The sequence below is a fragment of the Sorghum bicolor genome, chromosome 9 (genome assembly GCF_000003195.3).
Source record: "Sorghum bicolor cultivar BTx623 chromosome 9, Sorghum_bicolor_NCBIv3, whole genome shotgun sequence".
Lineage (NCBI taxonomy): Eukaryota > Viridiplantae > Streptophyta > Magnoliopsida > Poales > Poaceae > Sorghum > Sorghum bicolor.
In genome coordinates, this window is record NC_012878.2 from 51,214,874 (window position 1) to 51,228,243 (window position 13,370).

Consider the following 13,370-nt stretch of genomic DNA (forward strand, 5'->3'; position numbering starts at 1 on the left):
TCTTTGTCTGAGAATGTGAATGCTGAATGTAATAATGCTGAGAATGCAATACCCGCAGATGCTAGCAAGAAAAGAAAGAGAATTGATTCCTCATCGAAATTATGGCACTGTCGTTTAGGCCATATTTCGAGGGGGAGAATAGAACGCTTAGTCAAAGAATCAATCCTCCCACCATTAGAACTCTCAGAGTTAGAGCAATGCGTTGATTGCATTAAAGGAAAGTTAGTAAAGAACATAAAGAAAGGCGCTAAGCGAAGCATGGGAGTACTAGAATTGATCCACACAGACATCTGTGGACCTTTTCCAGTGACATCTGTGGATGGTTTTGATTCCTTCATCACATTCACAGATGACTACTCTCGTTTTGGATACATCTATCCAATCAAAGAACGCTCAGAAGCTTTAGACAAATTTAAGATATTCAAGGCTGAGGTTGAAAACCAACTAGACAGAAAAATCAAAGTAGTAAGATCTGACCGTGGGGGGGAGTACTACGGTCGACATACCCCTTATGGACAAGTTCCTGGACCTTTTGCAAGGTTCTTACAGGAAAATGGCATAGTAGCCCAGTATTCAATGCCAGGGGACCCACAGCAGAATGGAGTAGCAGAAAGGCGTAACCGTACTCTAATGGATATGGTGCGCAGCATGATGAGCTATTCCACTCTGCCACTGAGTTTGTGGATGGAGGCCTTAAAAACCGCCATTCATATTCTCAACAGAGTTCCAAGCAAGTCAGTACTTAAAACCCCGTATGAGTTGTGGACCGGCAGGAAACCCTCAGTCAACCATCTGCGTGTCTGGGGGAGCCCCGCTGAAGCAAAAGTGTTTAACCCAAACATAGGAAAGCTAGACCCCAAAACAGTAAGTTGTCATTTCATTGGCTATCCAGAAAAGTCGAAAGGTTATCGTTTCTACTGCCCTGGTAGACATACCAAGTTTGTGGAAACGAGACACGCTAGTTTTCTAGAAGATCAGATGATCAGGGGGAGCAAGGCAGCGCGAGAAATTAACCTTGAAGAGAAGCGGGTGTTCGTGCCCATTCCCATGGTGCAAGAACCCTACTTTACGCTGCCTGTTGTTGTTGGATCTACACCAGTAGTGACAACACCTGCTGCTTTTTCGCCTATGGCCAATTTGGAACCTGTCCCTCAGGAGCCGAATGAACCCATAGTCGAAAAACAACAGCCCCAACAAGAGCAACCTCAAGAAGAAATGCCAGTAGCAGAAACTTCTGGCAGACCTCAAAGAGCGAGAAAGTCTCCTATTCCAGATGACTATATAGTCTATGAATGCGAAGAAGTTCAGATGGAGGATGAACCCACTTCATTTGAAGAAGCCATGAGGAGCACCGAAGCATCTAAGTGGCAAGAAGCCATGGAAGATGAATTAAAGTCTATGAGTACCAATAAAGTTTGGGACCTAGAGAAAATTCCTGAAGGAGCCAAAACTGTAGGCTGCAAATGGGTCTACAAGGTGAAACGTGACTCCAAAGGGAACATAGAAAGGTACAAAGCAAGACTGGTAGCCAAGGGTTTTACTCAGCGAGAAGGGATAGATTATAATGAAACATTCTCTCCCGTCTCGAGCAAGGACTCTTTTAGAATCATAATGGCCCTAGTGGCACATTTTGATCTAGAATTGCATCAAATGGATGTGAAGACAGCTTTCCTCAATGGGGATCTAGAAGAAAGAGTATACATGGCACAACCGAAAGGTTTTGTTGTGACAGGCAAAGAAAGAATGGGCTGTCGCCTGAAGAAATCCATTTATGGATTAAAGCAAGCATCCAGGCAGTGGTATTTAAAGTTTGATAAGACAATCAGAAAGTTTGGGTTTAAGGAGAACGTTGAGGACAATTGCGTATATGCAAAGTTTAAGAATGGGAAATACATTTTCCTAGTACTGTATGTAGATGACATTCTACTAGCCAGTAGTGATGTCACTCTAATGCAGGAAACCAAGAGATTTTTGTCCTCAAATTTCGATATGAAAGATTTAGGTGAAGCATCTTTTATCTTGGGCATAAAGATTCACCGAGATAGAAGTCGAGGGGTATTGGGATTGTCCCAAGAGGCATATATAGAGAAAATATTGAAGAAATTCAATATGCATAAGTGTAGACCTTCACCTGCTCCTATTGTAAAAGGTGACAAGTATGGGGAACATCAATGTCCCAAGAGCAAGTTCGAGCGCGATCGCATGCAAGCCGTTCCATACGCTTCAGCTGTCGGAAGCTTACAGTATGCTCAAGTGTGCACACGCCCAGACCTGGCTTTTGTGACCGGGTTACTTGGTAGATATCAAAGTAATCCAGGTATGGAACACTGGAATCTAGTAAAGAAAGTCTTAAGGTACTTGCAAGGCACGAAAGGGCTCATGTTAACCTATAGAAGATCTGATGACCTACAAATAGTAGGGTATTCAGATTCTGATTACGCGGGAGATGATAGAAAGTCTACCTCAGGGTATGTATTCACTCTCGCGCAAGGAGCCATATCATGGAAGAGCTCAAAACAAACAATAGTCACTGCATCGTCCACAATGTATGCTGAGTTTATTGCTTGTTATGAGGCATCAGGACAGGTGAATTGGCTTAAGAAATTTATACCCAGTTTAAAGGTGGTCGACAGCATCGATAAACCACTAAAGTTGTATTGTGACAACGAGCCAGCAGTGTTGTATGCTCACAACAATAAGTCAAGCAATGCAGCCAAGCACATTGACATAAAATATTATGTTGTCAAGGATAAAATCCGGGATCACGTCATAAGTCTTGAACATATAAGCACAGAAAAGATGCTAGCGGATCCGCTTACCAAAGGCTTACCGCCCAACGTGTTTAGAGAACATGTAGCCGGCATGGGTTTAAGGGAAAGCCTGTGATTCCTGGATAGTAAGGGGCCCAAGGCGAGAATTCATCTCTAAATAGAAAAGTGTTTGTGGCTGTCTAATCTAGCAGTGATAACTGTCAAGATGAAGCATGCTCAATACACTGTTTTGTGATGGGGTGAGTTGACAAAGCGAGATAGCACAGTTGAGATCAAGGGGGAGAATGTTAGGTTGATCTCAGGCCCAGCCCAACGGCTGGGGCCTCTTACCCCCTGGATCGCGCCCTGATCGGGGGCGCCCAACCGATCCATGGTTGGTGGGCCCCCGACGCGCTGCGCTATATAAACAGGAGTGGGGGCCGCAGGCACGCAGGACGAAGTTCGCCGTGCACACAACCCCACTCGACAAAACCCTAGGCCTTCCGATCGGCAGTGCGCAGTGGCGTCGGGAAGCACCACCGCGCCGCCTCCGTTCTACTCCTACCACGCCGTCGTCGGTCAGTGCCGGTGGAGGCCCGAAGGACGACGGGATCTACTCCGTCACCGCGTCAACGCCCTCGCCATGGACCCCGCTGGATCTGCACCCGCCGCCAACGACGGTCCAAACCTTACACTCTAGATCTACATGTTCTACTTCATTGTAATAGATCTAGCCTGCATATGTATATCACTGTCTTTATTATTTTGTACCCCGAATCCCCGTTCATGCTACTAGTAGTAGATCCTGTTAGATCTATCAGAGACTTGTCCGCCTCCGGCTTCTTGAACACGACGCCACCCATCCTCTGCTTCGCCACCTCCTGACGCTGCCTCCTCTTCCTCACCTGGTACACGTACAGGACCACCACGAATAGGACGGCGATGCCAGCCACGTCGCCGGCGGCGATGGCGACGATGGTGGCAAGCCGCATCCTGCCGCGCTGGTTTGTAGTTGAAGGCTCGACGCCGTGATCTACGGCGTCGACCTCTCTGCCACGTCGGACGCCACGCTGGGCTCGGCCAGGGAGCTCGACGCCGTGATCTATGGCGTCGACCCCGTGGGTCCAAAACTGAGTTTAAGTTTTCCAGGGGTTCAAAAGAGAATTTTATTCAAAAAAAGGGCTAAATTTTAAAAAATTGGGCTTTGAATACTACTCCCTCCATCCCAAATTGTAAGTCATTCCAAGAATCTTGGAGAGTGAAAGCATTTTCACGTTTGACCAAAATTATAGAAAAAAATACAGTATACTATAAAAATATAATTAAGAAAAAAATCTAATAATACTTAGTTAGTACTATAATAATTATTATTTTATAATATAAATTTAGTCAAACTTAGAAAAGTTTGACTCTCCAAAATTTTTAGAATCACTTACAATTTAAGACGGAGGGAGTACAAACATTTATTCAGTTGGTAAAGTAAACTCTCCGAATATAGTGTCCAAAGAAGAATATTTGAGAACCAAAGCACAACTCTCCAAACTTTACGTTGGACCACAGTGACAAGGAAAAGACATTGAGCGCTCATATCAAGTGTGGGACAAGATGTAAAATGTTTTTGGATTTCACTACTGTAACACTTTCGTTTGTTTGTGATAAATATTGTCCAATTATAGACTAACTAGGATCAAAAGATTCGTCTCACGATTTACAGGTAAACTGTGTAATTTGTTTTCGTCTATATTTAGTGCTTTAAGATTTACATTAGCCGCAAGATTAATGTGACGGGAAATCTTGAAAACTTTTTTAATTTTGGTGGGAACTAAACAAGGCCCCCTCCGAATTTGGTTACCCGCAGATTTGCTATACGTGTTCAATTCAAGTCTGGTTGGACCTGCATGCTTTGTTCCCAGCAGACCATGAGACCAGAAACTTGTATGTCTGTATCTGCATCAGATGATCCTCTCCTTTCTCAGCCTGCCCTGAAATTCATTCAGCATTTCCAAACTGTAAGCAATCATCAGCTGTATGATTATGAAGCACCGCTACATGGCCACCGAATGAACTTCCCCAGGACGTGAGGCACGAGATCTGTATTGAAGACGGCAGGACAGCTGGACAAGCTACTTGCTCAGCTGATGACAAGATCCCTAGGTGGACACAGGTCCCACGTCGCTTGGAGTTGCAGAAATTATTCGTCGACGGAGACGGCACATGGTGCTTCCTCCCTAAGGCCTTGTTTAGTTGAACCAAAAAACCAAAAAAATTTTAGGATTTTTCGTCACATTGAATCTTCCAGTACATGCATAGAGCATTAAATATAGACGAAACAAAAAATAATTACACAGTTTGCCTATAATTACAAGATAAATCTTTTGACCCTAGTTAGTTTATGATTGGATAATATTTATCAAATAAAAACGAAAATACTACGGTACCGAAATCCAAAATATTTTCATAACTAAACAATGCCTAACTACCCGGGAGGGTTGTTAGTTTATTGCACGCGGTCCACCTGCAGGTCTTGCACTCGAGAGTCCACCTTCCATTCATCAGCTCCATCTTCCTCTTTGTTCGCCCGCGTATAATATTTTCTCCTTCTGCAGAACTGCCACTGATCTGATCCGGGCTGCGGTGATCTCTCAGCTCTGCTCGCGCTGATGGAGATTAAGAGGGATGTATGGAGCCTGCTGCTCGTGCTGCTCCTCGGGCAGCTCGTCGCCTTCGCCATGGCCGCCTCAAGCTTCACCTCCTCCCTCATTGCTAATCTTGGTAGTAAATCTTTCATCTCTCATTGAGCTCATCGGTATACACAGATTTGTTAGTTTCTATAAGAATTTACTTGATGGTTGTTATCTGGATAGTGGTAATTTGAGTTACTACCTACCTTTGAAGTTTGAACTAATATATTTGTGCAGGAGTTGATGCACCACTGACACAGTCTTTCTTCGCTTACCTGTTGCTGACCTTAGTCTATGTACCAATCGTCCTGCGTCGACGGCAGAAGCTGCAAGTAAGAGTAGCTGCGTCAGTTAACCCAGGAAACTGTTGCGATTCATAGTTCACTGTCTTGAGTTGTCTTGCAGATAGCTTGGTACTGGTATCTAGCTCTGGCCTTCTTTGATGTACAGGGGAACTATCTTGGTGAGTAGTATAGGCACTCACTACACAATTACAACTCAATGAAATTTTGTTATATCCCTCTTGCCACTGCTGATCAAAATGTAAACACTATGTCCCAGTTGTGAAGGCATACCAGTACTCATACATTACCAGTGTAACTTTGTTGGATTGTTGGACTGTTGTATGGGTCATCATCCTCACCTGGTACGCATTGGGCACAAGATACTCACTTTGGCAGTTCGTGGGGGCAGGGACATGTGTGGCAGGGCTTGCCCTTGTGCTGCTTTCAGATGCAGAATCTCCAGAGGAGCAAGGTAAGATACTCCAAGCATCCTACAGTTCAATTAGAAAGTCAACAACAAAGACTCAAGAACAAGTGATTTTGAGAACTAGGAACTCATGGTAGTAGTAGGATCTGTCCATACCATCTCCCTTAAAAGAAATGATAGAAGAACAATCAAGAATATCAATACTAGTGGTGCATAAGATTGCAATGCAGTAGGTGTAAATGTAAACATGACTTATGAACATTATGATTGAAATATACTTTCTAGTTCTGTAGTTACATAATTGTTAACATCATCATATGTAAAATCTTCTTCTTCTTCTTCTTTCTGCAGATCCAGGAAAAATGCCACTTCTGGGGGATGTCCTTGTTATTGCTGGGACAGTTGGTTTTGCGTTTAGCAATGTTGGGGAGGTTAGTTATGCATTACATGCATCTGCTGCTACCAGCAACAGTTTCTCAGTGGCAATAAGCATTCCATTTTCCTCATATGTGTAGGAATACTGTGTCAAGAAAAAGGATAGAGTTGAAGTTGTTGCAATGCTTGGACTCTTTGGGTTGCTGATCAGCATAGTGCAGATGTATCCTCAAAAATTCATTATTAGTTATAGACCTGTATAGCAAACTGGCATGATCTATTGGAAATCACATCTATACATTGCCGTCTTTTGCAAGGTTAAACTATCACCAAAGTTTTCCTGGAACAAATGGTAACTGCATAACCTATATTAATGGAATGATTAGTTCAACAAACTGGCATGATCTGTCGATTGACATCTAAATATTTTCTCTTTTGTGAAGTTAAACTATCAGCATAATTTCCTCGAACAAAAGTTGTAACTATAAATATGACGCAGATTCTTGTTACCTTTTAACTTGATGAACCTTAGACTTATATTTGAAAGGAAGGGCCTAGAAGCAGTTACATGGTCTCCAACAATGGTAAGAAAAGTACATTCTACCACGAAACTCCCTATAAACCTTACTGATTTGATTATCTGGAACTAATTCCTACTTTTGTCTTTTTCATTTGTTCCAGATAAGTCTGTTTGCAGGATTTGCAGTGGCAATTTTCATATTCTACACAATTACTCCTTTCGTTCTTAAGGTTAAGATCTCCAACATGTCAGGGATGACATGAGCTCCACAAGTAGGCAACACTAGAAACTTAGGCCCTGTCAAATGGTTATGGTCTATTAAAATAACCAAAGAATAAAGGAAAACTGTTTAAATAATAGTGGCTGACTACACAATAGCAGAAAGAAGGAAGGCCCACTTATTGTAATTTCAATCAATTGAATAATAGTTTAACCTTTTTATTCTTATATGCTCTTTTTGCAGATGAGTGGAGCTACATTGTTCAACCTTTCACTGCTAACATCTGACATGTGGGCAGTTGCCATTCGAGTTTTATTCTATCAGCAACAGGTGATTTTTCTGAACCCAGAATACTTGTCCCAAATGGTAACATATTACCCAATATGCTCACGTATTTCATATGCAAACCACAGATAAACTGGTTGTACTACCTAGCATTCACAGTTGTGGCCATTGGATTAATCATCTATTCGTTGAAGTAAGTCTGTATATACCAATAATTTGCAGATATGTGACTCAATGGCTGCAGAAACCTAACAAAATTTGTTTCTTGTGATATATGAAGTGATAGTTCTTCAGATGATGAAACAGCTGGAAGTACAGAAGCTCCAGCCCAATATCAGCAACTACCAATTGAAGACAATTCAACAAGAATTGGTTCTAATTCAGGTAGCCAAGAAAGGACACATAAGGAAGAAGTTCATATCTGTTAGCAGTGTAATGTATATGTATGAAGACACCTCCTTGTCGATGGATAGATTTCTACCAAATCAAATATGGCATAGAGATATGTAGAGTAAAATGTTGGTCGCTTCACGTATAGGAAAATATTTAATTGTCTCAAGCAACAAATGAGAAAGAGAACCAGAGTTATTTTTCTCTACACCTCAGTCCAGCAGATAATTCATAAATGTATGAAAAATACATCGAGTCAAAAGGATCTTCGACTAGGGATTGCGAACCATCACAGCTGGTCTGCAAAGCATAATAGCAACAGTTTGGGGAACATGTAAAGGGAATTGCCTATGAAAATATTTTCTGCATTGCTCATTGTAAAATTCTATGTGAAGTATCATGCCCTGTGAATTGGAAGCTAAAAGGGGTAAGTGGAAAATAAGAATTTGGTTGAACTCATCTGAATGACCAGGATATTATTAGGCCAGTCACCCTGTTCAAAAGATAGACTGAAAAATCTCAAACTTATGGTAATTGAAACTTGACAGTCTTTGAGAAGCAAAATTGCATTAGTGGAATTTATATCACTGAAGCAGAAATTGACAACTGTAATTTCGAACATAAATGATACGCAGGTCACCCCTGTGTCGAGAAAAAAAATCAAACAGAGTAAAAACCATTTACCACAACGGTTATCAGATCTGAAGCATATTAGGAATGCTCTCATGATGTCCAGACTTATCTTCTCATTGTTCAAGAACAGCCCGGTCAGTGCGTTTTTAGAGATGCTCACCCCTCTGATACGTATCAATGTCTCTCTGTCGACAAATTCAACACATAGTAAGGAAAATCTTATTAAGGGTCTTATTGACAAGTAAATACCACATGGCATGATACTTGCTCTTCATGTAAAGTCTCGCTAGAACACAAATGACTGATGGTCTCATTGACCATATCTTTTGTCGGCACAATGCGTACACTAAACAGTGAAGATGCAAATGGTGGTTTTCCCTATTTACTGAAAATGTTTCGCGAACTGATCCTGGGTTGCCCTACGGACCTCCTCCTCTTGGGTTTGGGAATGTTTTGCACATTCCCTGCAATGTCTCTTCCCCTTTCCCTGTCTCCTCTGTCCCCTGCAGTGTCTCTCTCTCGTCCTCTGTCCCTGGCTGCTGCACTTTCTCTTGCACTGTTTCCTCTGTCTCTGGCTGCTATTTTTTCTCTCGCTCTGTTATATTTCTATTTGCCGCTAACTCAATAAACCTCTGAGAGAGTTCTTTGCAAGTATCTGGCCATTTAACTGCAGACATCTTGATCTTACCGCATTTCCTCTTCCTTATGCTTGAAAGAATACGTGCTGCAAAAGCAGAAACTTTTGCCGCATCTATAGCGAAAAGACGGTGTTGACGGTCATTAAGTACTAAAATTAATAATCAAATAAACATAAAAAAGGATCAATATGAAACAAACATCTAGAATTAGGGTTTTATCTGACAGAATTCCACGAGCTTTGGTGTTTATCTATTTCTGCAGGGGGTTATCAGAGAATATGGAGAGAAGGCCCACATGTCATGTTTACAACGAGATAATTACGTGCCGCGCAATTTTCCTTAATCTAGAAGAATCCAGAAGCCACGGGAACGAACGAGAAGGGATTCGGGCTCGGGGGCAGGGCGCCCGCCCACCCCCCTTGGGCGCCCGCCCTGGCCAGGAGTTGGATCGGGACTCTGCTTCGGGACAACGCTCCACCGACCTAAAGGATCAATCTAAACCATACAATCTATGTCGGTTTGATCCAATGGCTCACGTTCACTTGAAGGGACTATAAAACCAGACCCCCTGGCCCCTGGAGGAGGAGAGGAGAAATCATTATTCAGAGGTAGCCATCAAAGTTAGGGTTTAGAGCTTCTCTCCCACAGAGAATTAGAATTAGCTACTCCCTGATCCTTCAAGTTTAGAGGTTTGATTAGATAGCAATTAGAGAAGCAGAGCACTACGCTCTGGATTCGGATCTTCGGTAATAAAGATTGGCATTATTCATATCTTTCTCTAATTCTTTGTTCTAATTGCATTATGTCTCTAATTATTATGTTCTTAGTTTGTTCTAGTTCTATATTTGATATAGTTCTAATTGATAATGAGTTTATGTATAAGTTTGCAAAGCGCTTAGCTCTTGACGCGAGGGAGTTAGGTGATAGATCACATGTGAGCGTGGTGCTTAGATGTTATTTATCTGCAAATGTATCCTATTGGCCGGGTCGTGTGGTAGTTCGCGATAGTGACAGCTTCGTTGATTCTTATATAGTCCACCCTCCGGTGATAGGACAGGCAGAACCGGTATTGTGGAGTAAGTCATGCGATGCTCTGATTTACTTTATCAATGTTCCTTATACATGAATAAAGAGTCTTTTATGCTATATATGATCTTGTAGATAACTAGAGTAGATTATGACTTAGTAGTTAGTAGATAACTTAGAATCCATTCTCTAGCTAATCCGACATCACCTACATATATGAGGAGTAGTCTATTTTCTAATCGCTGTGTCATCTACCCATGAACTTATACTTTATTATCATTATCTTTATGGTTTACCCCCTGCTAAAGTAAGTGACTGTGTGACGAGTTTCTCATTAGTAATCATGTTCTTGCAAGTTTATCTCTAGTCTATGCCTTGATAGATTTTGTCCCTTGATTTAATTTCATCTTCTTTAGATCCCTTAAGCAAAATTATAAATAACGATACCTGGAATACTTATCCTGGTGAAATGCTACAATGAGGTGTTTTATCTGTGCGCTTGCGGATAGAATAGATTATTTTCTAGAGAGCCCTTTACATTTATAAATACCTTTGTACACTCTGGCACCATGCTGGGGATGACAACCTAGTATCTAAGTGGTGTTAGCTAGTGTCAACAAGCATTTTTGGCGCCGTTGCCGGGGAGTCTCAGGAATAAGTCATAAAGGGGAACAAAAGAGTAATACTTAGGAAAGCCAGAAAATCAGTCAAGGTTATTCATATAAAATATTAGACTAGACTATAGAGAAATAATTGCATAAAAACAGTTACTAAGTGAGAAATCATAACAAGGCACCTCTGCTTTGGCAGGTTCACCCTGTTGTTTTTCTATGTTTATATTTTTATACAGGGTATAACAGGATTGACTTTGGGTACATTCAACTCTTCATCATCAGAACCAAAGCAATCAAGAGAAGAAGAAGCTAGCTACCAATTGCTGAAGCTATGACACAAAAGACCTTGCAAGAATTCTCTGCTCCAAGCCTTGAGAACATTCCAACTGGTCCAAGATTTGCAGTAGAAGAAGGAATACCTGAGTTTGAGCTCAAGTCAAGCCTCATCAATTTGGTGCAAGCTACACAATTCAGTGGAAAAGCACATGAAGATGCTAGTGCACACTTGCAGAATTTCTTAGAGATTGGAAGCACAATCCACATCAACGGAGTTGACAAAGACGTCATACTGCTTCGCCTTTTTCCATTCTCACTAGAAGGGAAAGCGAGGAAGTGGTTCTACACTCATCAAGATAACATCAACAACTGGACGAACTTGTCAGATGCCTTTCTATCAAAGTTTTTCCCTATAGGCAAAACAACTGCCTTAAGAGGAAATATTGTCAGTTTCCAACAACAGAAGACAGAAGCCATTTCAGAAGCATGGGAGCGTTTTCAAGGACACATATCAGATTGTCCTCACCATGGAATGGCCACATGGTTACTTATGCAGACCTTCTACCATGGATTAACCCAGAAGGCTCGTGAGTGCCTAGATGCATCTGCTAAAGGATCATTCTTGGAGCTTACAACTGGAAAAGTAGAGATACTTTTGGATAAGATAGCAGAAAATCAAAGCTGGTTCCAAGATAAAGCTCAACAATGTCATCAAACTGAAGAAATACCAGAAGAAGTAAATGCATTATCAACTAAGATGGAAAATTTGCTCCACTGGATTGACCAGAGGGCCAAGTTCAAATGGAGACAACATACAAATATCAACCAACTTCAAGTCAACCCAATAGCAAAGGTATGAATTCAGGTAATACTTTCAAGCAACTTTCATTAAAAGAGATAATTGCTCAACAAACCAAAATTAATGATGAAGTTAAACAAAGGCTAGATACAAATGAATCATCTCTAAAAGATATACACAATAAAATGGATTTTCTACTAACTGCCTTTGATGAGCAAAACACTCTTAATAAAAGGGTAGAGCTTAAATTAATAAAGATAGCTGCTGCACTGCCTGTTGCTACTAACCTTGAGCAGGTAAAGAATATAACTACTAGAGGAGGCAAAGCTACCAGAGATCCCCCATACCCAAAAGAGAAACAAAGAACATCAGCACCAGTACAACCAGCAGTGATAGAAGAAGAAAGCCCAGTTGAAGCAGAAGATCTGCTACAACCACCAAGAACTAGAGAAATGAGGAAAGATTTTTACGACACCAACTATTTGCCATTTCCTAGGAGAAACAGAGGACTGCAGTCGGATGAGCAGTTTGGTAAGTTTGTAGATGTCATTCAGAAATTATATGTCAACATACCTCTGCTCGATGCCATACAGGTACCTACATATGCAAAGTACATCAGAGATATTCTTAACAAGAAGAGACCACTGCCCACCACTGAGGTTATCAAGCTGACAGAAGAATGTAGTGCGGCCATCCTCAATAAGCCACCAAAGAAGAAGGAAGATCCCGGATGTCCCACTATTGACTGCTCGATCGGAAACCAATACTTCAACAATGCACTTTGTGATCTCAGAGCAAGTGTCAGTGTGATGCCAGCATCAGTCTACAAAAAGCTTGATCATGCAACCTTAGAACCAACATCAATGTGCCTACAACTAGCGGATCAATCGGTTCGACACCCGTTGGGCATCGCCGAGAACATTCCAGTCAAGATCAGAGATTTCCTGGTACCAGTAGACTTCGTAGTACTGGACATGAGTCCTGACTCAAAAGTATCCATCATCCTTGGAAGGCCATTTCTGAGCACTGCCAATGCCCACATTGATGTCGGAAAAGGAGAAATCAAGTTCAACATAAATGGACAAGAAGAACACTTCACATTCAAACCCAGACCAGAGAGAGACTCTACAGTGAAGGAAGTTCATGAAGAACCACTGGAGACACCATCTCCGGAGGAAGGTAACTCAGAAGATTAAAAGATTTCGAGGTCCAGCTTGGGGGACCTAAAAATCCCAAACCCTCACCGGAAGGTAAATCGGTATTTATCTGCATTATTAATTTTCTCATATTTAAATTCTTGCATTAGTCATATATATTCATAGCATAATTATAATAATAAAAAAAGCCCCATATAAATAATATTCATGGTGTGTAACAACCCATATTTATTAATTATTGTGGAGGCACAAACATATCTTCCATTATCATTTTAATTTTCAATCCTCATAGATT

General features: G+C 41.4%; 1 protein-coding gene across 1 annotated transcript; it reads left to right on the top strand.

The window, feature by feature from the left end:
- Positions 5,268–8,315, top strand: LOC8061736 (solute carrier family 35 member F2). The gene is made up of 11 exons (XM_002439834.2): positions 5,268–5,522; positions 5,669–5,763; positions 5,837–5,894; positions 5,993–6,187; positions 6,494–6,573; positions 6,658–6,740; positions 7,050–7,101; positions 7,199–7,267; positions 7,501–7,587; positions 7,671–7,735; positions 7,823–8,315. The coding sequence occupies exons 1-11, from the start codon at positions 5,411–5,413 to the stop codon at positions 7,968–7,970; spliced, it is 1,044 nt and encodes a 347-aa protein (XP_002439879.1). The 5' UTR covers positions 5,268–5,410; the 3' UTR covers positions 7,971–8,315.

What these genes read in the sequence shown, in the direction of transcription:
- LOC8061736 (XM_002439834.2), top strand. Translation starts at nt 5,411, where the DNA reads ATGGAGATTAAGAGGGATGTATGGAGCCTGCTGCTCGTGCTGCTCCTC. An exon ending in CTCCCTCATTGCTAATCTTG is followed by an intron (nt 5,523 to 5,668) that starts GTAGTAAATCTT and finishes ATATTTGTGCAG; the next exon opens with GAGTTGATGCACCACTGACA. An exon ending in TTACTCCTTTCGTTCTTAAG is followed by an intron (nt 7,268 to 7,500) that starts GTTAAGATCTCC and finishes CTCTTTTTGCAG; the next exon opens with ATGAGTGGAGCTACATTGTT.